The following is a 26,177-nucleotide window of genomic DNA, read 5'->3' as shown; positions in this document are numbered from 1 at the left end:
AGGAAACCAGACCTCTTTCTTGGTCTCCATTGGAGAAGCAAGCGGTCACGATTCCGACTACCGCTCTCGGCTTTCAGCACTTAGCAAAACTTTGCAAGTGTTCTGAGCCTCACTTGACAGCTTTGTTGAGGTGCCGCTTCTGATATGGACAGCTCTGCAAGCACAACCCTTGGTGCTTTCCCTAGGGTCGCTCCCTCCAGCGCTGTGGCCTGATGACTCTCATTACCCAGGACTGGTAAGCAGATGGCTGTTTCTTGTATCATTTTGCCTTTAAGGATCTCTTTGTGTTGTCTGACACCTGGTTGCATCTGCCTATAGTGTTGACCAAATGAATGCATGGCTTTGAGTTGTGTAGTAGAACAGTACCTCTTTGTGTGGTTTTCCCAGCAGGTTCTCAGCCACCCATGTGTAAACTTCTCAGTGATGCTTACATTAGGGTCAAAAGCTTTTCATGAAGCTGCGGCTGTGCTTTGACTCCACATACACCCAATGTCGATAATGCACTTCGACGGAGGCACACGTGGCACGCACAAGCAGTTTGCTAGACCTTGGCAAACTCTCTGGGAAAGCACTGTCGATCTTTGGGTTACTTATTCCCTATTTCGTCACCAGTTGTAGCGCCCTCCCAAACACGGGTACTCGCCAATGACTACACCACACATGGAGCTTAGTATAACACGTCTTTATTCTTCTCTGTGTAACCGCGACATCAACATTCTAAACCTGAATCAATTCACTATGCCCTAATGCTGACGCCACAGTTCTACAGAGTCCATCAAGAGCCACAAAGGTTCCGTCATTACATACTCACATAACACAACACTGCACAGCTGAATGGATTCAACTGTGGATAGATGAATCCATGCTTGATTGTAGATTAATGGATAAAGGTGTGGCTGGGTGTAGGTGTACACTTATGTGCTTGTGTGCAGGTTAATTGATGCCTAGTTGTATATAGATATGTGTGAAAGGGCGGATGAATGTTGATGGAAGAAACAGAAGAGTGCATGGATGAATAGGCGTGAGTAGGGGGTGGATGGACAAATGACTGAGTGGAATGACGAATTTAAAGAAGAAAGTAGAAGATGCATTGAAATTGTTTTACAGAATAAGGGTTTTTCAATTTCAGTGATCTGCTGGTGAATAACAAGTATTTTAAGAAATCCACATGTTCTTTGTAACTGGGTTTGATAAACAGGAGCTTGCCATGTGACTCCCTGAGCCCTGAATGGCCAGCATCCCAAGCCTTCCTGTGGACTGACTGCTCAGACTGTTAGTCATGCTCAATTCCCCTGTGCCACTCTCATTGCTCGCAGACTCTAGTGACAAATAGAGAAGCACTAGAAATTACACATTCAGACAACATGATCAGTGCTTATTTATTCTCTTTACATAGCTAGTTACCCCCTTTAATTTAAAATGTGTCTGCACAAGAACTTCTGAGGTAATTGGGCCCAACCACTTCCACAATTTGGCTCCTCCCTTTGACCCTGTCACTGGGATCACACAACTCACTATGCACAAGACTGAGCAGCGGGCAGGAGGAGTGCACATGGAAATAATGAAAGCAACCAAGAATCTTATAGAAGTTGGGTTACAGACTCCTCTTAACTTAATTTTAGAACAGGGAGAGGCTTCAGCTACAATCAGGAGTCTGGCGGGGGGGGGGGGGGTGTTAAGGATCTCTTTGATTTGAATAATAATGTGGTGTAATTTGTCAAGTTTGAAGCCAAGAGATTTAGCTCACATGAATGTTTTTGAAGAACTGCCTGTGACTTTAAGTTGGTTTGCCCCACTGTAGGTAATCTTTACTTTTCCTATGGTAAAGCAGGGTAAAATAATGTCTTCTTTAGGTTTAGCATAAGTTTCCTATTTTTTACCCAGTTTTGAATTTCAGTTAGGGAGAATGTTAAGGTATTTCAAGCATTCACTGTCATCGGCATATTGGAGAAAAGAGATTTCCTGCTTTATTCAGCACTCACTCAGTGGTTCCAAATAATGATTGATAAGTAAGGGTGCTAGGAAGGAGCTTTGAGGCACCCTGGTTGTGATTTTGTTAGGGATGCGTTTGAAATTGTTAATTTTCATGTGCTATGAAAATATGTTAATTTTCATGTGCTATGATTTTTTTGATTTTTAGGACCGAACCTAACATCCACTGTTCCTTCAATACCCAGTCAATCATTTAAGATTTTTAGTAGGATTTCATGGCCAATGACATAATAAGCCACTGAAAGTATGAGGAGGACTAGCAGATAGAAATTCCCTTCATCAAACAGACTAACAATGTCATTCTGAATTTTAGAGATGTAGGTTTTGGTGCTGTGCTGAGAATTAAACCCACATTGAAAGTGCTCAGGAAAGAATTGCTACTAGTGTTGGCGACACATATTTCCAGAATGTTAGAGAGGAAAGAGAAGTCTGGAATGGCACGTATTTGTGTATTATCAGTGTAGCGTCTTGCAATATTTTATAGCAGATCCTATTTGGCTCCCAACGAACTCTGTAGAGCTGTGATGTAGGTGTCAGAGCACCATGCCTTGAAAGCTGGTTTTAGAACCTTGAGTTCACTGTTACATGCAGCAGAATAAAAACGTGCAATACTAAGCTCCATGTGTGGCGTGGTCTTTGGCGGGTGCCCAGGCTGGGAAGACATTACAATCAGAGAACAAAGAGAAATTCTGGTAACAAGTTTGTACTCATCAGCTGATAAAAGCATTGCAGTAGCTGCACATGAACTCTGCTTCTTTGACTGAAGCAAGGTTACCTGAATAAACCACTCGCTGATAATCATACCAAAGCAAAACTCTGAATTGCTCCCTATAACTATATGGATAAAAACACTGACACTGCTAATAATGTTGCAGACATTTGGCTTTCCAATAGGGTAGTCTGTGAGGTAAGGAAGATGTAGTCATTTAGGTTCACTGACAAAATTTTGTTTCTGTAAATATCGAGATACAAAAATATCGTCACATAAATATCGATGTCAAAAATGTCATCATCCTATACTTATAATGGTACGTACAAAAATATTGGAAGTAAATATTGTTGCCAATAATATAGTTGTATAAAATATTGTTTTTTAAATATATATATAAATGTAAATAGTATATATTAAATGTATTAAATAATAACATTAATAATATGAAAATATAATATATTTGATATTTATTTAAACAAATATATAATTAAACTGATTTTAAAAACGTTAAACACGCACAACTATATATATATATATTCACTGAAAAAACCATAGGTTTCACACATGTTATAGTTAGCGGAAATTTTACTGATAAAAAACCAATGAAATTCCCCCGTTATAGTTAGTGCAGGCAACTATAACTCACGCGACCGCAATCCTCTGCTGATGCTAATACTGTATTTAGACACTTATTTGCCCATGTCTTCTTCCATAAATTTTTAGCTATACATATATTACAAATATTTTTCAGCAGAAGATTGCGGTCGCGTGAGTTATAGTTGCCTGCACTAACTATAACGGGGGAATTTCATTGGTTTTTTATCAGTAAAATTTCCGCTAACTATAACATGTGTGAAACCTATGGTTTTTTCAGTGAATTTGCAAGGTTTTTTAAATGCTAATTCCTAACTATAACGTGTGTGAAACCTATGGTTTTTTTCAGTGAATTTGTACGGTTTTTTAAATGCTAAGTTACTTTATGCCATTCGTGGCGTGCGCGCCCACTTAACGCAGTTCGTTCCGTGTGCACGGTGCGCTTCGCGCACCGTGCGCGCACAGTGAGCACGCGGTGCGCTTCGCGCACCGCGTGCCCACTTTACGCAGTTAGTGCCGTGCACGCACGGTGCTTCCGCCTTGAGTGATCGATCCCCTCGCTGCTCCTCACAGCGTGGTATCGTATTGCTGCATTGTAACCAAGTTGTGATATCTGCATAGCTCCATTTTTAGTAAGCTTCGTAATTTCATAGCGCTATTATCCCACAGCGCTTACATTGCTTTGATTGCATTGTTGTGTGTGATTTCCCCCGGCGCCCTGCTCTGACCTCCCCTCCATTTTGATCCTGCTGTTGTTGTGTTCCCCTGAGCCCGCCACGCCTCCCAGCTGAGCCGCCCTCCCACAAGCACCCAAAAGCATTCCCCAAACCTCGCAGCGCTGTGATTCACTCGCTGCTTCCGCCTTGAGTGATCGCTCCCCTCGCTGCTCCTCACAGCGTGGTATCGTATTGCTGCATTGTAACCAAGTTGTGATATCTGCATAGCTCCATTTTTAGTAAGCTTCGTAATTTCATAGCGCTATTATCCCACAGCGCTTACATTGCTTTGATTGCATTGTTGTGTGTGATTTCCCCCGGCGCCCTGCTCTGACCTCCCCTCCATTTTGATCCTGCTGTTGTTGTGTTCCCCTGAGCCCGCCACGCCTCCCAGCTGAGCCGCCCTCGCCCCTCCCCCTCCGCTATCCATATATGACAGTAGTTCCCACGCGCAGCGTTTACGCGCAGCGCCCGCGCCCAACCCGCGCCGAAGGTGCGCCAAAGGTAAGCCCGTCTACGCCCGTCCGCGCCTGGACCGCGCCCAGCGCCAGACCCCCTGCCCCTCGAGCTGCCCAGCCCTCCCGCATTACCTACGATGCCGCCTCCCTCCTAGCCCTCGACCCCGGTCACGCCCCCAACTGCGTCCATGCCGCTCCTGGACACACCCATGGCCCTTTCTCCTGCTACTCCTGCAAATTCAGCAGCACCGACAACATCTCTGCTACGTCCACACCACAGATTCCCGACCCCAACCACCTACAATGCATCCTTCTCAACACCCGATCGGTCCATAGGCATGCCATTGACCTATGGAATCTACTAGACACCATTTCCCCGGACATCGCCTTCCTTACGGAAACATGGATGAATGCTTCCTCCGCACCAGACATCACCATTGCCATCCCTGAAGACTATAAGATCACCCGCAAAGACCGTACCAGCCACACAGGAGGAGGAATCGCCATCGTCCACAAGAAATCTATCCGCATCTCAACCAGCTCTGACGTCAATCTCGCCAACTCCGAACATCTTCACTTCCAGATCCACATCGACCCCAAAACAACACTCAGAGGCACTCTCCTCTACAGACCACCAGGACCCCGCGCAAAATTCAGTGAAGACATCACGGACTTCATCACCCCACACGCGCTCCCCTCCAAAGATTACATCCTTCTGGGAGACCTCAACTTTCACCTTGAAAAGACCAACGACCACAACACCTCCACCCTCGTGGACAACCTCGCCAACCTCGGACTTAAACAACTAGTCACTTCCCCCACCCACATCGCAGGTCACACACTCGACCCCATCTTCACATCCAGCAATCATATCTCCTTCTGCCACACTACGGATCTCCTCTGGACCGACCACAGCTGCGTTCACTTCATCTACAACAAGCCGAAACCCATCATCCACTCCCAACCTACCCTGCAAAGAAACTGGAACAAAATCACCACGGACCAAATCTCCGCATCGCTCCTTCGAAACTCCCCAGCCCTCTCTTCTAACGCCAACGAAGCCGCCGCCAACCTCACCCTATGGTTATCCAACACCGCCGACACCTTAGCTCCACTGAAAAAACGTCAAAGCAAACCTGGCAGCAAGAAAGCCTCATGGTTCAACGATGATCTCAAGAAGTCCAAGAAACTCTGCCGCTCCCTTGAAAAGGCCTGGAAAAAAGACCCAACCACCAGCACCAAGGACGCCTTCAAAAGCGCCACCCGCACCCACCACCAACTGATCCGAAAAGCCAAGAAAACAGCTTTCAAGGATCGACTTGACAACAACGCCCACAACAGCAAGGAACTTTTCAACATCGTCAAGGAATTTTCCAATCCCTCGGCCAACTCCAACGACATCACCCCCTCTCAAACCCTCTGCGACTCCCTAGCCTCTTTTTTCCACAACAAGATTGCAGACATCCACAACAGCTTTGACAACCAACCCGGAAACCAACCCACCCTACCATCTGCTGACCACCTTCCCCCCGTGAACACCCTTAACGCTTGGAACCCAATCTCCACTGAGGACACCATCCGCCTGATGAATTCCATCCACTCAGGATCCCCCACAGACCCATGCCCTCACCACATCTTCAACAAAGCAGACTCCGTCATAGCACCGCACCTCCGAGACGTCATCAACTGCTCCTTCAACTCCGCTACCTTCCCAGAAGACTGGAAACACGCCGAACTCACTGCCCTTCTGAAAAAACCAACAGCGGACCCCACCGAACTCAAAAATTACCGCCCCATCTCGCTTCTTCCATTCCCGGCAAAAGTCATCGAGAAAGCCGTCAACAACCAGCTCGCCGCTTTCCTCGAAGCCAACAAATCCCTCGACTCCTCACAGTCCGGCTTCCGAGCCAAACACAGCACTGAGACCGCCCTCATCGCAGCAACAGACGACATTCGAACTCTACTGGACAACGGAGACACAGTCGCCCTCATCCTCCTCGACCTCTCTGCAGCATTCGATACAGTCTGCCACAGCACCCTTCTACAACGCCTCAATAACATCGGAATCCAAGGAAAAGCACTTGAATGGATCACCTCGTTCCTCACCGGAAGAACCCAGAGAGTCCGCCTTCCTCCATTCAAGTCCGAGGCCTCTGAAGTCATCTGCGGTGTCCCTCAAGGATCCTCACTCAGTCCCACCCTCTTCAACGTATACATGAGCCCCCTCGCGGCCATCGCACGCCGACACAACCTCAACATCATCTCCTACGCGGACGACACTCAACTAATCCTTTCTCTCACCAATGACCCTAGCACCGCCAAAACCAACCTACACGAAGGAATGAAAGAAGTTGCCGAATGGATGAAACAAAGCCGTCTGAAACTGAACTCAGACAAAACTGAAGTCCTCATCTTAGGTACATCCCCCTCTGCATGGGACGATTCCTGGTGGCCTGAAGCCCTCGGAAAAGCACCCATCCCGACAGACCACGCACGGAACCTAGGCGTCATCCTGGATTCTTCACTCTCAATGAACAGACAAGTCAGCGCCGTATCCTCTTCCTGCTTCAACATTCTTCGCATGCTCAGAAAAACATTTCGCTGGATCCCCCTCGAAACAAGGAAAACAGTTACCCACGCTCTAGTCACGAGCCGACTGGACTACGGAAACACCCTCTACGCGGGTACTACCGCAAAGCTCCAGAAGAAACTCCAACGAATCCAAAACGCATCAGCCAGGCTCATATTAGACATCCCTCGCAACGAACACATCTCTGATCACCTTAAAGACCTCCACTGGCTACCCGTCAATAAGAGGATCACCTTCCGACTGCTTACCCACGCACACAAATCACTCTACGACATCGGACCAGATTGCCTCAACTCTCGACTGTCCTTCTACACCCCCTCCCGCCAACTACGATCTTCCAGTCAAGCCCTCGCCACTATACCTCGCATCAACAAGACCACCATGGGAGGCAGATCCTTTGCATACCTGGCTGCTAAAACATGGAACTCACTCCCCGCCTACCTTCGCCTCACCCAGAACCACCTAGCGTTCAGAAAGCAGCTTAAAACGTGGCTATTTGACAAATAATCCTCCTCCCCTTCCTAAGCGCCTTGAAACCCTCTGGGTACGTAGTGCGCTATACAAATCTTATGACTTGACTTGACTTGACGGTGGGCACGCGGTGCGCTACGCGCACCGCGTGCCCACGTTACGCTAGATGGGCCATGTGCGCACGATGCGCTTCGCGCACCGTGCGCACATGGAGGACATATGATGCACTTCGTTTTGAAAGGTAATATTTTAATTTTTCGCACCTCTGATAAGCCATGCACAAATGGTGCCCTTCGGGCTACATTTGCACACGGGGTGGGGAGAGTGTGGATAATTTTTTTTTTTTAATATTTTTTTACCGTACGCGTACGGTAAGCGTAATCGGCGAAATTAGCGAAAAAATAAAAATTCCGTTTTTGGCCTTGGGGGATCTTTGGGGACTCCCTCAACATGGCTAGGTGTTTTGGAGCTGTCCAAACAGCCCCTTTACATGTTTTTGTGCTTTGTATTTTAATCCACACTCTCAGTGCGAGAGAGAAAATGTCGGCCGCCGCTTCCTGGTTTCGGCCGATTCGAATGTTTACTAAGATCTAAGAGCCAATCAAAATCGCGCTCGTGCACGCCACCATACGCGTACGGTAAGCGTACCGTAAGCGCACCGTAAGCTGGCTCAGATATATATATTGATTTAAAGGCTATTTTCTCAGAATCTACTGAACAGATTTACACCAAACCTACAAAAGGCACTTCCTTGACCTGAGGACTACCTCTCTGCCAAATTTCTAGTAATTCTGTTCTGCCGTTCGGGCTGTAGCTGTGTCTAAAGGTCCTATGGAAAAATGCATGGGAAAAACGCGTTTTGGGACCCCCCTTTTATCTCAGCCCCCGCTTGACGAATCCCCCCGAGACTTTCAGGGTAGGAGCGGAGCATAGCGCCCCACCTATTTTGAAAAATTTGCGAGGATTCGTCGACCAGCGCCAAAGTTATTCAAAATAGAATGTTGCGGATTTCCTATGGAAACGTGGTCCTAACTATAACTACCTACTGGCGACCGCCAGTAGGTAATATATATATATATATATATATATATATATATATATATATATATATATATATATATATATATATATATTTACATATATCTAGTGAAAAAAGCTATTATTAAAGTAATAATTTTAAATTCTAGTATAACTTCTTAAATATTTAAAAAAATATAAAACATAAATATATATATCCAACAAGAAAAGGTTACCCCTCCATGAACATGCCACTCACTGAGGGTTAACTCCCGTTTATTGACGACTGCAATGGTGTCAGCATACACTTCAGATCATTGTTCAAAAGACAGACGCGTTTCGGACATCTCTCTGTCCTTGTTTACAGGCGGAAATGCAGGGACGGCAGCCGCATTGAGAAACACCATTTTATCTATTCAAGTCCCGCCCCAGTGGGTGTATGCAAAAATGCATACTGGTACTTGCAGTTCACAAAAAATATTGAAGACCTTGTGGGTGCTGCGTACCTCTCAAATTAAAATGTCTATTACCCAAGTGGGTTGATGCGAAGTGGAAACACTGAAATCACTGCCCTTAGTGTGTCCTTCAATAATAGGCCCTCAGTTCCATCGGTGCCTCGTAAATACAAGTCGTCGCATATCCGCGTATCATTGGCGGGGCGCCTTCGCGGCAGACAGGTCGCTAAGAATCCAACAAGAAGAGGTTACCCCTGCATGAAGACACCACTCACTGAGGGTTAACTCCCATCTGGCGCCGGGGGTGAGTTTTTATATACAAACAAATGCTACACAGCTCAGTCCAACCATCAGGACCTGCCTGCCCCAGGATTATGCTGTGAAATGGTAGGCGCCACTTCATATTAGAGCTGATTTGCATCCTCGTTTAATTTAATTTAATTTAATTTAATTTTGGCATTTATAAAGCGCGAACGAATACCCGTAGGCGTCTCGGCGCTGGACTGAACGACTGACTCTCCACAGCATTGAGAAAGACCCGGGGAAATACTGGTTAAACAACCAAGTTTTCAGGCTCTTGCGAAACTGCAATAATGATTTGCTTGATCTGATATGCTGAGGAAGCATATTCCAGATCTTGGGAGCTGCTACCGTAAAGCGGCGGTCACCCCATGAGACAGTTTTAGAGCGTGGGACCATTAGATTATTAAGACTCGAGGATCTGAGTTGTCTAGTTGGTCTATAGATTTTAAGTTGGTCCTTGAGAGGACGTGGACCTTGGTCGTGTAGGGTTTTATAAAGTATACAAAGAGATTTGAAAATGATCCTATTCTTGATCATCAACCAGTGGAGTGTCTTGATGGTGTCCGAAATGGGTGAAAACTTGGGTGATCTTGTCAGGAGGCGTGCTGCCGCGTTCTGAATGGTTTGTAGTTTTTTTATAACTCTGGTTTGACCATTAAGAAAAAGCGAGTTGCAGTAGTCCAAAGAGGGAAGGACCAAGGAGGTTACCAGAGTTTTGGCAGCTACATCAGGAAGAACTGGCATGATTTTCCTTATCATCTTTAACTTGTAATGAGCGGTGGCTGCTACTTTATTGGCGTGTGCCATAAAGTTTAGATGATCATCAAAAGTAACTCCCAAGTTCCTAACCTTAGAGGTTGGATTGGGTGGAATACCGAACTCGGGGGGCCACCAAAGAGCAGGCCAGCTCGGAGAGAGGGGTCCAAAAATGACCACCTCCGTTTTGTCGGAGTTGAGCTTTAGGCAGTTCCCTGCCATCCATTCTCCTATCTGGCTCATGGTATTTTGAAAGCGTTCTGCCACTTCCGTTCCTTTATCCTTAATAGCCAATACGAGTTGTGTATCATCAGCATAAGAAGTTAGGCTCATCCCAGATGCCTTTATTATACTTGCAAGGTCCGACACATAGATATTGAATAGCGTCGGACTCAGGGATGAGCCTTGGGGAACCCCACACGGGAGCGACAGCTTAGCTGACTGATATGGTCCCAGGGTGACCACCTGAGTTCTGTCGGCAAGAAAAGACGCGATCAACTCTCTGGCTAGATGGTCAATGCCCTTCTTCCCGACACGGTCGACCAGGATCTTGTGGTCGACCGTATCAAAAGCCGCCGAGAGATCCAACAGTACAAGCAGCGCTGTCATGCCCTGATCACGGGTGGTTCTAATATCATCCGCTGCCTTGAGAAGGGCCGTTTCAGTGCCGTGGTATTTACGAAAACCGTACTGTGTATCATCCAAGAGCAGGTTTGTCTCTAGGTATTCTGAGAGCTGCTGATTCATCGCCTTTTCTGCCACTTTAGCTAGGAAGGGAAGACTAGCTATGGGCCTATAATTCTTGAGTTCTTCAGTGTCCAGACTGGGTTTTTTTAATAGAGGTTTGATCAGCGTGTTTTTAAGGCAGTTAGGGTAGATCCCAGAGGTCAGTATAGTATTGCAGACCTGGGTAATGGCAGGGGCGGTAATGTCCATCGCCATGGAAAATACTGCAGGAGGGCAGGGATCCAGGGCCGAACCTGATTTAATAGATTTCATGATGGTGATTATTTGATCCGTGGAAAGGGTCCTAAAGCTAGTCATGGAGCTAATGGATCTGGTGTGAGCAGGGGGAGCCTTGCTGATGTGATTTTGAGAGGAAAAGGCTTGGTAGATGTTATTAACCTTAGAGTAGAAAAATTCTGACAGTGCGTCACAAAGTGGTTGGGACGGGGGAGGATGTAGATCTGGCGCATTACCAGTCAAAGTTCGTGTAATGGTGAACAGTTGTCTGCTAGAATTTTTGGATGTTTCGATTTGCTCGGAGAAGTATATTTTTTTGGTGGCCACAATCGTGGATTTATAAGTGGCCAGGGATTCTTTGTAGATAATTTTACTTTTATGGTCATAGCTTCTGCGCCTTTGCCTTTCCTTGTTCCTGCTTATCTGTTTTAAGACTCTTAGTTCATCGGTGAACTACGGAGCAGTAGGAGTGCTTCTGTTCCTGGAGTAACGTTTAGTCGGTACCAGATGATTTGACGCCTCGCTAAACCAGTCGTGAAATTGGCTGGTAGCGATGATAGGATCAGCAGATAAGATAGGGCAGGTTTAGCGGTCTTCATCTCGCTTGTTTCAATTAAAAGAGCACCTACTAAAACTGTCTTTAGTCCAAATGTAAATCTACTGGAAGTTCTCACTCCAGAGGAAGCACAAGCATCTGATAAGAATTCCTGCGTAATATCCTCTGACATTACATCAGACGCGCAAGAAAGCATTTATCCACGAGGGGAACGGCTGTCCACACTGTTTGTACCTCACCTTACCTTATTCTTCCCATCGCAGTGAGGGGAACGGCAGACTGATTCCAACCCTCACCGCTCTGCCACCGTTTCCAGCCAACAGGGGAACGGCAAGGCTGAAAACTACATCCCCCAGAAGGCATTCTGTGGCGCAATCAGAGGGCGTCATCAGAGGGCGCCAGAGGACCTCAAATTCAGCACGGCCAAGGGCAGGCCCGTTTGATCCCGTTTGAGACCGAGAGAGGCCGGGCTGGGCCTTCCTCTTTATTTCTACGGTTGTGGAGAGAGTATAACCACGGTAATAGGGTAAGCAGAACAGTGCCAAGTATTCTACTATCCTGTCCCGTACTTTTTCTTTTCCCTTCCTGTTCCACCCTGCTGCTGTGAAATTTAAACTAATTATTGGGAAGAGAAAATTAGTGACATGCAAAAATAAGACTGTGGGGAACACCGCACCAATCGCAACCTGTTTGAAAAGTGCAATGGGTATCATAAATAACGAGATTGTCCAAGTAGAAGAGCAGCTGGCTGCTGCTAAATCCGCTCTAGATGCAGTTCATAAGAAGGCTAAGATTGTGGTGGAAGTACACGGGCAAAGTAATCCCCTTAGTTCTGTTATCACTCCCCAAGCACAGGCTAATAGCAGTATTATTGATATCACCTATAAATCAGCCAAAATTGATGAACTGTCTGAACAAGGGCCTTGTGCGTCAGCTACTCCCCTCGAAATTACTGCCGTCTCTGATATACCAGAATCAGACTCACCCCCAGTAAAAAAGGTAAACAAAGTCAAGCACCAAGGAGGCCCAGTCCATTAAAAACAGTCCAAAAAAAGGGAAAGCCAAGTAAATCTGCGGGGACTGCGCTAGGAATCAAGCATGTGGACTCATTGAACGATAAACAGACCATAGACACCCTATTTAAAAGAATGCATGGGAAGATCGACTGCATCGAAAGGCGGGTCTTGTCAGAAATAAAATCTGTGCAAAAGGACATTGCAAAGCTATTGGAATTGGTGAATACCCTTCAATTGACAACTGCATCAAATATGCCATTGAATGTTAATGAACACAATAGTTGTGATACACAAGCTGTACCTAAAAATATGATTAGTATGGATAACCATGAAAGGGTCAGCCCCCTGTTATGTACTGATTCAGGTGGAAAGGATACACAGGCTTCGCATGTATTAAAATCGGGGGAACTAGAGAAAACGATAATAGGAAGATTAATGACCAAGCTCAATTGGGATCGTAACAGGATGTGTTTCTAAATTTACCCCCAAAAGCTACTCCATATGTGATAGTTCTGAGAAATGTACCCAAAATTCTGGTAATACTATTGAAACCTGGGATTCAATAAAAAATAGGGTGATTCACTAGTTTACGGCGAATACCTCTTGTAGTACTGGGTGCCTATCGCACGATATTATTATGGTCAGATGGGTTAGCTGTATGGGCAATTCTGCAAAAGCGTATGATGGTGATTGTGTAATTGTAAATTTTTGCCACCCCAGAGTGGTAGGTTTACTGCTAGAGGAAATTACAGCCAATCAGGCTCGACAATTTGTTCACAACACAGAACATATTGTTGCTTTACCTCTGGGACATTTCTACAGACCTAGTATAGACTTACTTGAAATGAAATGAAATTAAATGAAATGAAGTGAAATGAAAAGGGAATTTAATTAAGCGCACTGCGGCCAAGCGGCTTCCTGGTCGTGTCCAAGCTAGGCCTACTAGTCAATCATATTTTAAGATACCAATCATGCCAAATGGATGTATGACGTTACAACGCACACTTTTACAACGCATGCACTTACAACGCATTTTTTACAACGCATAATCCATTACAACGCACTACACTTACAACGCATGACACTACAACGCATTTTTAAAAACTACCATTACAACGCATACCATTACAACGCATAATATTTAATTGCATTTAAGGTAAGTATTAGATAGTATAGGGGTAAAAATTACTTTTCTAACTCCAGGGGGTGCAACAGTAGGGTAAGTGTTGGATAGTATAGGGGTAAAAATTGGTATTCTAACTCCAGGGGGTGCAACAGTAGGGTAAGTGTTGGATAGTATAGGGGTAAAAATTGCTATTCTAACTCCAGGGGGTGCAACAGTAGGGTAAGTGTTGGATAGTATAGGGGTAAAAATTGGTATTCTAACTCCAGGGGGTGCAACAGTAGGGTAAGTGTTGGATAGTATAGGGGTAAAAATTGCTATTCTAACTCCAGGGGGTGCAACAGTAGGGTAAGTGTTGGATAGTATAGGGGTAAAAATTGCTATTCTAACTTCAGGGGGTGCAACAGTAGGGTAAGTGTTGGATAGTATAGGGGTAAACATTGCTATTCTAACTCCAGGGGGTGCAACAGTAGGGTAAGTGTTGGATAGTATAGGGGTAAAAATTACTATTCTAACTCCAGGGGGTGCAACAGTAGGGTAAGTGTTGGATAGTGTAGTGTAATATTATGCGTTGTAATGGTAGGCGTTGTAATGGTATGCGTTGTAAAGGTATTTTTAAAAAATGCGTTGTAGTGTCATGCGTTGTAAGTGTAGTGCGTTGTAATGGCTTATGCGTTGTAAAAAATGCGTTGTAAGTGTAGTGCGTTGTAACAGTTGCGTTGTAAAGGTTGTTCCCCATGCCAAATAGGTTTGAATCACTTAGGAGGAGTAGTGAGGTGGAATGACTGAGTTCAAATATAGCATGTCAAAAAATTATGGTGGAGAATGAATGTGTTGTAAGTACTAAAGTAGCTCCACTGAAAGAAACAGTCTGTACGGATCAGGCCCAAGCCTATAAAGGCAATGTTAACCTCATTAATAATATCAGTGAAAATGAAATCTCCTTAGAAATGGAGACACAAAGCTCTAGACACATAATAACTTTGTCCACCATGATGGCTGATTTAAATCTTTCCAGCCATCCACATCAGGAATTTTTACATTCTATGACATGGAATGTAGCTGGGGGAAGGAGTTAACTGCGTGACACTACTTGGTTTAAAAGTATACAACAGTGTGACGTGGCTTTAATACAAGAAACATGGCTTATTGATAATTTTTTTATCATTGGGTTTAAAACACTCTCAACAAATGCGATTCCCTCAAAGGCAGGTAGGGCCAGCGGAGACCTGGCAACACTTATATCATTATCCTCTAGGCTGATACAAAAAAAATCATATTTTAAAGCACAGCATTTCCAGTTTTTACTTTTTTCCGCTAAGGGAATACAGGAGATTATAGTGATTAACTTTTATAATAATATTTTTAATGCTTCAAGACATGAGGTTATTACATCCTTAGACGAGGAGTTGACGGATTTCATGAAGAGTGCAGGGCCGGATTGTCTTTTAATATGGGCGGGAGACTTTAATATCGAACCATGTAATCTTATACCTGGGATTCAATGTGGTTATGAGGAGGAACTAGGTGGTAACTCCTCACATTTTCCACATAATAATTATGGAGAAAGTATAAACCTTGTTATGTCTAAGTATAACTTGGAAGTTACGGAGAAGGTTGCACAGGAGACTGACCACGAGGGTAGGGGTATTACCCACACTTTTGAGGGAGCCAGGTCAACCTCATGTATTGACCATTTTATTACTTCAACTAATCTTAGGCCCCTCATACTTAATTGTTGTGTATGCCCTAGCCTAGTAAGTGATCATCACCCTTTGTTATTAACTCTAAAACCTCCCCTTTTTAAAAAACTCGAACCATGTATTCACGCTGTCGATGTAAAAATGCAGGGTGAAAAGGGGATTTCTATTAAATGGGCTGGAGTTGATCCAAATGCGTTTTCAAACAGGATTGTACAAAAAAATAATGATCACATTATAACCTGCCTAGATAAATCTTCGAGTAGCATGGACATAGTTACGGCCTTCTTAAACATATCTGTTGCAATTTCATGTCATTTGAAAAGGAAGCCTAAGACAAATATGCCTTATTCCCCAAGATGGTTCGATAAGCAATGCGCCAGATTAAACAGGGACTTAAAGTTAGCTCTAAAAATTACCCCCCGTAATAGGGAGGTTATTAGTTCCCTGCAGAAACTATATAAATAGGCTGTCCGGTTTTAGGTTTAAACCTATAATAACTGATAAAACACCACTGAAAGAGAAATAGCCCTCACCAGTGAAAACATATAAACACTGAAAAAACACCTGCACAACCACAAGCTAAATGCCATTCAAAGAAAGGAAAAAGATAGCGAGTGAGTAATTTGTTTTCTTCCTAAAGGGGCCAATACAATGTAACTTTGTTCTACAAGCTAGCAATAAGAAAGTCTGGGCTAACATTATTCTGCTTGAGTTTTGTTGTTTAGGGATGCCACTAACATTTTTCAGTTGTGTGGTCTTTGGTCTAAAGATGCAGGGTTTATAAGCATGTTTTAGGTCAAGTTTAAATATTGTATAAACTGTAGAGAATCAGGAAATATTTAAATCATATTTGATATTTTGGCTTCGTTTGATTCTTTCACTGATAGGTAAAATGGCTGGTTTCATAGGAATCTTTCCTAATATGTGTCATCACATTTACCCACACAGAATGGGTAAACACCCTTAATACATCAGCCCCCAGTTTCTAGTGAGAAACATTCAATGCAAGGTATAGTGACAAGTATCTGTGAAAAAGGTGCTATCACCAAGCATCTGGGATAGTGGTTGAAACATGACACCAGACTTTTTGGAAAACATGGAACGCAGTGTCACTTGGAATACTCTGCAAAAAAGGTTCTTTCCAAGTTAAACAAAGATTGGAGTGATATTGTTTGTATTTGCAGTGATCCAGCTATGTACATGAAAACATGGTGCGATGACCTGTCATAATGTGAGGATCATTGGTCACATATCGATAGTCATGTGAAAAAAAGTACACTCTACTGCATTCTTAGAATTTAACAAGAAAACATAACTGCTGTTGTGGACAGATTAAAAAAACTAGAGTCTGAAAACACACTTGTCTGCCAAGCATTCAGCATAACTGGTGTAGATTTGAAACATCTCCTTGAGAGCAGGCTGGGCGACACCTTTAGTAACTTTGGCACTGCAGCATGTTCCATGTTAGAGTGCTTGCCACTTGGTAAGTAAAGCAAAGGTGAAGAGCAATTCAGGAAATTTTATTTTACAATGTATGAGAAATGGCTTGAAATGTTGCATTGAAATGTCCCTTCACAAGCAATGGCATTTGAAATCAATGAAACCTCCCTGTGGTATTCTGTTCTACATCCCTTCAATAAAGGGTAATTTCCTCCGTAGTTTCAAAAGTGCTGCTTCATTTTTGACCGCTTCAATAACTCTGAGGGCATAAGCGCCCAGATCAGCGCAAATGTTGCAGAACCTGCCCTGAGAATTGCAATCTTCAAGTGAACCAGTATTGGCAAGGAAAGCTATGTCAGTGATCAGAGTTAACAAATTATGTACTGGCTGTTTTGGCGTTGCCCATCTCAAGTACCAATGTTGAGAGGGCCTTTTCACAGACGTTTACATGGGAAGGAAAGAGCGAGCACACATGACCAAAGTGTCATAGAAGAAGTATTGTATGGTGTACTACAATAAGTTTAATTTGCAAAAATCTAATTGGACCTCATATACACTATACTTACACTGCCAATATACCATGTTCTATCAGTGCAGAAAGCAAGCAATAATAAAAACGAAACATTCCATAAACACCGTAAAAAGACTGTTTCTGTAGTTTTTAATGGCGCGGAAATGTGTAACCACTGATAACCACTGTTTTTTTAAGGTATTGAAATCACTTGAAAACACTGAAAAAAACACACCAAAATTTACCAAAAATAGAAAATGAAAACAGGAAAGCCTATATATAAACAAGCTCTTATCCAAAGAAAAACAGAGATTAGGGATAAGGCTTGGGAGAACTTAATTAAAGCCGCCGAGACTAAAGACTCGACACTCTTTCGGAGAACCTTGGATCAACCAATTTTCAAGGAGGCCTAATTTGCCAAAGTTCAGACAGTGGTGACTCCAGAAGAGTGGTTAACCCATTTTGAAGCAACTTTTAACGAGAAGCATCAGTATACTATAAATAGAGAAAATAACACCACTGTTATTTTAAATAACATTAAAGTAGAAGGTATAAGCCAAGAGGAGATCAGAACAGCCCTCATGAACAGTGCTAGTGGTAAAGCGGCAGGCCCGGATGGGGTCCCCATTGATGTTTTTAAATTTAATATGGATTTTTGGGTGCCCATTCTGCACTAACTTTTTAATGCAACAATCAATGGGGTGATACCTGCAACTTGGGCTGAGAGCCAGATAGTCCCCATTTTTAAAAAGGGTGATAGGAGTAGTGCTAGTTGTTATCGCCCAATATCTCTGCTCGACTCTACATCTAAGGTAATGGGCAGAATGATGCTGGCCAGGCTGGAGCAATGGGCAGAAGAAAAAAACATCTTCTCTGTAGCCCAGTATGGTTTTAGACAGGGCATCGGAACAATTGAACAGTGCCTGAACCTTGAACTAATAATAGGAAAATATACTTTTGCAAGAGAAGGCTCCCTTCACCTTTGCTTTGTAGATTTGTCAAGTGCTTTTGACTTGGTAAATCATGCAAAGCTATGGCAGACGTTGGAAGGGATGGGCGCCCCACAGGATATAATATGTTTTTTATCTCAAATTTACGCATGTCTGACTGCGAAGATACGCTATGGGAAAAATGGGGAATGCACAAAGCACTTTAGTATTACACGCGGAATAAGACAGGGCTGCACTCTGGCGCCTCTTTTATTCTCACTTTAAATAAATGATGTTGACTCATTTTTACTAAACCCAAGGGTAGACGTTCCTAAGGTGGTTAAGCGGTTCACACCATTATTATTGTACGCCGATGACGCTGTTCTAATTTCAAGGACAGCAAACGGCCTACAAACACTGATGGCTAATTTTTGTAATTTTATGATGAAAAAACATTTAAAAATTAATTTGAGCAAAACTTTAGTTATGTCATGTGGGAAAAAGAACATCAAGACCAAATCACATTATATTAATGGCATACTAATAGAGAGAACATTCTCTTTTTCATATCTAGGGATTCTTTTTAATAGTAAGGGCATGTGGAATACACACATAAATCTATGTAAATTGAAATTTGTGAAATCAGTGGAGGCCATCTTTAGATTCTCCCAAAAAATTGGTAAAAAGCCAGTACGGGAGATTCTAAAGTTATATGGGGCAAAGTGTTTTACCGGGAGTTGTTACGGGGGAGCCCTTTGGGGCTTGTCAGATATATCACCATTACAATCCCTAGAAAATAACTTTTTAAGAAGATTGTTAGCCGTACTGACCTCCACATCTTCTATCATTTTACATAGGGAAGCTGGCTCACCATATATACAAGATTTGATTACTATGGCCACTTTAAATCTGTGGCACCGTATCGGGACTAGGGAAGAAACACACTTTACGAGGGATATAATATTAGATTGTTTGTCCCAAGATCACTGTAGGAAAATACCGTGGCTAAGCTATATCAGTGGTCTTTTAGAAGAATGCAACCTGGCCCTGAACTGGAAGCAACCCGAAGACATACAAAATCTTAGTAAATTGAAATTAAGAAAGAGTCTCCTCAACGTTGGGGAGTTGTCGAGAGATGTGGTCTCGGGTACTATGACAACTGTATTGTTTTATCTTGAAGGGCCAATTGCTATGGGTATACAGCCATATCTTATTTTTATAACTAATGTCCAGCATAGATTCTACCTAACCAGATTACGGATGAATACGCTCCACTACCTTTTTACTTTCCCTAAAAGGGGTAAGTGGTGCGCCAATCTCCCTAAATGTCCGTGTGATGGTAGGTCTACCCAGAGTACCCTTCACTTTTTATTTTTTTGTAATTTTTACAAGGAAATTAGAAAAACCTTTTTCCGTCCTATTTTTAGAGAAAATTGCTTGTATTCCTGTAAAGCTGCTTTTAATTATATTCGAAATTTGGAGAACGTATTAATTTGCAATGCAGTCACTTTTTATATTATATATCGGCCACTAAACAAAGGAATGAACTTGTATACTTGGAAAAAATGAATTATGAAATAAATTAGATTGTATTTGATATAAGTTCTCTCATGCAATGTATAATTGGATAAGAACTATGTTCTTTTTTAACTACAAAATGATTATTGATATATTTGTACATAAATGTATTCTTTTTTTTTATATAGTATGCTTTTATGGACACTATGTATGTACCGTATAAAGCTTGATTTGACTTTGACATAAGAATAAAAATCAATTAACAGATAGACTGCATATCACTTGATAAAACAATTTGGAAATAAAACTCATTATTCGAGAGTAGACAAGAGATTTCCATAAATATATTTTTAAAAAAGGTGTAAAAAGACAATTCATATAATACATTTAAAACGTTTGATCCATAGGGCATACCAAAATCTTGCCAGACCAAACACTACCACCCTACGAGTATCAATGGCTAAAATTCTCAAAACCTCAAGATAATGGCCAGGTTCAATTAGTTTGCAAAGCGGAACAATCCACTTGGCCCTCAGGCTTCTGTAATAGGGGCAAAAAAATAACAAGTGGACTGTGGATTCGGGTCTAGCCTTGCACGCTGGACACTGGTCATCAGAGGGTGCCTCACAACACAACTTTTTACAACATAGTTTAGTGGGGAGACTCATTTCAGAATTTTATAAATAATTTATGTGCCATGGGTGGAACTATTTCGTCTATGGTTTCCTCATAAAATGGAACAATTTTAAAACTCATAAAATCCTGAGCCAGTGTACCCACTGGTTTAGCTATCTCCTTCTCCAATATGGTTTCCAAATATAACCTTTTGAACCTGTACTTCAGTTTGAGGGAAAGTCTTTCAGGAGCGGACCAGTACGCCTCCATCCCAAGTCCCTTGCGTTCAAAAGTAGGGAAAGTGTTGGATTGCGGAGGGGTAAAATGTACTATTCACACTCAAATCACTGCCACAATAAGGAAAGTCTTGGATTGTGGAGGGGAAACAATTTACTATTCCCACTCCAGTCAGTGCAATAGTAGGAAAAGTCTTGGATTGCAGAGGGATAAAATGTACTATTCCCACTCCACTGAGTGCAACAATAAGGAAAGTGTTGAATTATGGAGGGGTAACATTTACTATTCCCACTCCAGTCAGTGTAACAGTGGGGAAAGGGATGTATTGCGGAGTGGTAAAATGTACTATTCCCACTCCAGTCAGTGCAACAGTAGGGAAAGGTTTACCATGTGCTTCACCCCTTGTGTATTGTACTTCTTGCGAGCACACACACACTCAGCATACGTTTCCATCACACACACCCTTCTACATCTATCTGATGTAGGTCAGGGATGAGTTAAGCACATAGCTGGGGAACATTTAAAAAGGTGAGTGAGCCTTTAAGCCTCACTACAGTGACACAGGGTAAAAAGGACCTGTTCACTACTACTGATTACTACACGGTATGCTGTCACCACCTCGCTTGAGCTACTTAACTCCTGGTGAAGGCGGTAACCTTCCATCACTAAGAGGGCAGCGCTTTGGGTGCCCCTCCTGGTCCAATAAGACAGCAATCTGTGAGACAGAAAAAGAGGTCCTGCGCACACGTTTCAGGATAATACTCGTGGTACAATCCTCCACATACTCGAATGTACAGCCATTTACCCATGTGGTTGGTACACATCGCCCCCCTCTTCACCGCGTTGGGAGGTCGGTCCTAACGCACCGCACCCTTTGCCTTCTCGTGCTCAGGATCGGTCTCCATGCACATACTCATCTGCGCAACCAGCCCTGAAGAGTCACATCTTTACACGGTGTGACGAAACACGTGTCGGCTGATTTGTTGTATATTATGTATTGGTCAGGTAATGACATACATAAAGAATACTTTGCACTGAGACTTCTGATGTCGACCTTAATTATTTTGAAATCCTACAACCTTTGAGCCTTTTCATTCCTCTATCAGTTTCTAATCAAAGTATTATCCTGAAACGTGTGCGCAGGACCTCTTTTTCTGTTTCTTTGAGTGGGTCTGACCCACTTGGTTGCAGGGGCTATTTTTTGGGTTGGTACCCCTGACCTGTCAGCACCGTATTTAATTTTTGCCAGTGAAAACTCACAGTGCACACGCTTGAGCGCCATCTTCCTTTATCCCTATCTAACCCTTTCACAATGTGAAATCTGTGAGACAGGCCTGTGTCATGGTACCCACACATAATCTGTGTTCGCCTGTGACTAAAACTCAACAATAGAGATCAAGACAACTGTACAGTTGGGAACTCAAGGCAGTGGGATACACGTCTCTACCATGCAGAGGATTTTTCAGTCCCAACATACATGTAGACAACCCTTCTTCATTAGCTCTTCCCCATCAGTAGGTCTATCCTTCGTCATCCCCCCATCACCCTCTGCAACTGCTGTTCATCTGAATGTAATGTATCTATTGTGCTAAAGCAACAAAAAATAACAAGCTGTATAAATCAACATAGCTGTGAGAAGCAACCTCTGCATTGTTTCTTGCAAGGCACAGAACATCCTAAACCCTGACTCATGGCCACAGAAGGCAGGATGACATCACACAACCTAGATAGAATTCCTACTTGTGTACCTAAAGAACTGCAAGCATGACACACAAACCTACCTTCAGTTTTTCTACTACTTCGAATAAACTCTCTTGGCGACTCAGACTTTAGTTTCTTCAAGAACTTTAAATCTATCCAACAAAAACTACCTCAACTGCACAGTTTCACAATCTGTTTTGACATCAAGAGTTGTGTTGGGGAAGTGAGAATTCCCTGCAATCTAACCTGGTGAAGTCCACATTGGTTCAACTAAAAGAAACACCACATGCCATATCACCAGCAGCAGACCACAGCAACCTCAACTGATACAACTGCACTGACTTGTGAGTGAATCTTGAATATTCTCACAAATGCTATACATTTTGCCGTGAAGCTAATCCCCTTTGGTATCGCTATGAAGCTAAGCAGCATCAGAAATAAGGGCATGTTCATGTTTATGTTTTGTAAAGTGAATAACTACCCAAGGGCGTCCGTGCACTGGTGAGTGCTGTGCTGAGAATTAGGCCTATGTTGCCTTAACGGGGAAACAACCATCTCTAGATGACCTCCGTCCATAACAAGCAAAGGAGCTCTTCACATATAGACTCACCCCCCATAACAGCAAGACTCTCTTAGCTAGGTTCACTTGGGGACACCACTATCCTCTAGATTGTGATTCATTGATTACTAACTTGCATCCTGCTGCAAACTGAAGACCTTTCTCTAATGACACCCCAGATAAACATCTGATTGCGCAACAACTACCAAGCACCCTCGCTCCCATTCTACTCTCCTCCAGGTTCTTGTATCCCTACTATCTCTTCAATGTTATTGTCAATGATCTTGATTTAAATACATACCCCTGCCACATTACTATATAACGTCCATTCTCCTCTAGTAGAAATAAAAAAGGGGCATATAAATGTATGACTGCAAACAACATGAGCAAAACCTCCTGGGGTAAATAACATTTCTGCTTGGTTCCAGGTCCTATTTGCTCTTAATTTACACTTATGAATAAAAGAATGGAGAATAACAAGCTAAGTAGTAATGGCACCCATTTTGTGAGGGGCTACCATCGTTTGCTCATGGATTTGCTTGGGAAGTACCACCAGGTCTGACTTGGTGGCACTTGATTGTGCAAACATAGAAGGCAGCACAATAATATACTCACCTCCTAATTGGCAGAGTTGTACAAACTGCTTTAATGCCATTATCACCTGAGTTTACTCTATGGCCCTATAAACTAATGCCATGGCCAAGTGGACCAAAGCCTTCACATGAATAAGCTAACAAACAAACATGCACTTATATAAAATACTGTCACTATTGTGCCATACAAATAACATAATTTTATAAAAAACACTAGAATTAGTTTGGATTCATTCCGAATTTTGCCCTTAATATTGTTTACGTGAATATGTATTTTTACTCCCACGAGCTGTGAATCCTAGTGTTGTTAAAACCCAAATCCCTGAGATGTACCAATTTTACGTTCTTCTGCCCCCAGCTCCAGGACGTGCAGTTGAAGACAACTCTGACATCGAAACAGGAACCAATGAGGGAACTGCAAGATTTACGGTAAGGCTTACAGTATTACTATAAATCCGAGACTTTATCTAGGGGCAAAATGCAGCGCGGATTAACTGTACTTTTTCCAGAGACTGCTTTTGTCATTAATGGGTAAGGAGGCACCAGAGACTCTCCATCTAAGCTGATCCCCCCACAGGATGTAAGTAAGAAGATGGACAGTAACTAAAACCCCAGACACTCTGACCCACGCTCATTCCTCAAGTAGAACAGGCTCTTTTTCTGCTAGGTTATTTACGATGTATATATAGGCTCGTATTTCTTGACGATTGAGCTTTTGTTTTTTACCATCCAGAGAGAGGACACGTGTTACAGCTGAAAAAAATCCCACCCCCACTAATTGTTTTAGAATTTATTTTTAGATTTGTAATTGTATTTAATGAGTGCTTTAGCACTCTGAAAATGTTTACGTTTTCTGTTCAATTTATATTTTATCATTCGTATTCTGTGCTCGGAAGAATCAGTTTAAGGGAAACACGCCCAAAGGAACCTTATCGAAACTAGCTTTTTCAGACTTTTCTGTATAAATCTATAGAAGATGGTCCTGAATGTAACTTTAGGATTGTAGTTAAAGGTATATAGTTATGTACAAAAAATATATAAGACTTCAATTACCTTTGTTATATTGCGGCAGAATAGATTTATCATGATATCTAAATTAGTAAAATGCAATCTTCACCCTTTTTAATAGAATCTTACGAGGAGTTTAATCAGAAACAGATCTGATCAACTGTTCGAGGCTGTGAGTAGTGAAGAAACAGATATCTCCACATGGAGAACCGAATCTTAGGCGAGGCAGCGCAGCTGCCACTGCACATCAATCAGCGACTATGGCATGTGTTGAAGCAATTAATATAATGAGGCGTCAAACATGGCAGCACACACTGTAATTGACACGCAGTTCTCATATACAAAACCAAACCTATACACCCGGTGAGGAAATCATCGCATCTGGACTGTGAAGGGTGGACAGATGTTTTCTATTTAGGAAGGTGATGACAGGGGATTTGTAGAAAACCTGCCACATGTAAAACATTGGTACTCTGCCAATATCATCGTTTAGGAGTATCTAGCCAACAGCCAAAGAATCACAGCAGTGTGTTGTGGGAAATCAATTGACAATGTAGTTGAGCAATGAAGAAATGGAGAAAGCCATAGCAAAGTTATAATGGTCTTGTGGTTCTATCAGAGACACTGGTACATCGACCAGTCTGGAGAATTAATTGTCTATTAGGTGTTTGGAAACATTTGATTTTTTATTCATCCATCCACTTTTCTTGCAAACCTAATATTGAAACACAGGGCCATATTCTCAATGAAGTGGCGGAGAGAGGCGTTAGCCTTCGTGGCTTAACGCCTCTCTCCGCCACTTCGGAAACGTGAGGCTGCACCCTATTCTCAAGGATAAGGTGCAGCCTCGCGTTTCCCCCTGCGATGGCGCTAAGTATCACAACTTAGCGCGCAGGCACCCTTGCACCAGAGTGCAAGGGTGTCTGCAAGCAGGGAGGTTTGTTAATATACAGGAAGGTGTCCTTTCCTGCATGTAAACAAACCTAAAATGCCAGTTTGTAACTTACATGCAGCACACATGTAAGTTACAAAACGGCATTTTAAAAAAAGGTTTGTTTATGTACAGGAAGGAACACCTTCCTGTACATAAGCAAACCATGGCGTTTTGCTTTTTCCATGTGTGCTGCACAAGGCAGCACACATAGAAAAAGCAAAAACAAGGAGAAATAAAGCATTTCTCCTCATTTCGCCACCTTAAGACCAGGTTTTCCTGGTCTTAAGTTTGGCGCTACATCCTATTTACACTGCCCTTGTGAATAGGAGGTAGCGTCAAACTCAATGGGTGTTGTGGTGGAACGCCCACTGCAACACCCACTGCACCCCCCTTTCACGCTAAAAACAGCGTGAAGGGGGCCCTATTCACAAGGCAGCGTTAAACCGCGTTAATCTACTTAACATTGCTGAGAGCTGCCTTGTGAATAGGGCTAAGCCCCTATCGCTACAACGTCACTGAAAGTGGGGATAGGGACTTGAGAATATGACCCACAACTTCTTCAACTACCGACACTCACAGAGAACAAACAACACTTCCCCACAGGAGGAACAGTTTCGTAACAGAAGACTCCCTGTTGTCTGCTTTCGCTGTGACCTTTGACCGTCCAGTATTGTCCGACATGTTGGATTTCCATCAGTCAGACAATG

General features: G+C 43.0%; 1 protein-coding gene across 1 annotated transcript in view; it reads left to right on the top strand.

Annotated features, from left to right (window-relative positions):
- The window catches only part of APOLTP (apolipoprotein lipid transfer particle homolog), a 1,292,669-nt gene that overhangs the window by 202,151 nt on the left and 1,064,341 nt on the right, over positions 1-26,177 (top strand). Inside the window, exon 4 of the mRNA XM_085632129.1 lies at positions 23,887-23,957. Coding sequence (XP_085488255.1) covers positions 23,887-23,957 — 71 coding nt within the window. The remainder of the gene's footprint in view (positions 1-23,886; positions 23,958-26,177) is intronic.

Source organism: Triturus cristatus, chromosome 10 (genome assembly GCF_964204655.1).
Source record: "Triturus cristatus chromosome 10, aTriCri1.1, whole genome shotgun sequence".
In the NCBI taxonomy this organism is placed as follows: Eukaryota; Metazoa; Chordata; class Amphibia; order Caudata; family Salamandridae; genus Triturus; species Triturus cristatus.
This window is presented reverse-complemented; position numbering and strand designations above follow the sequence as displayed.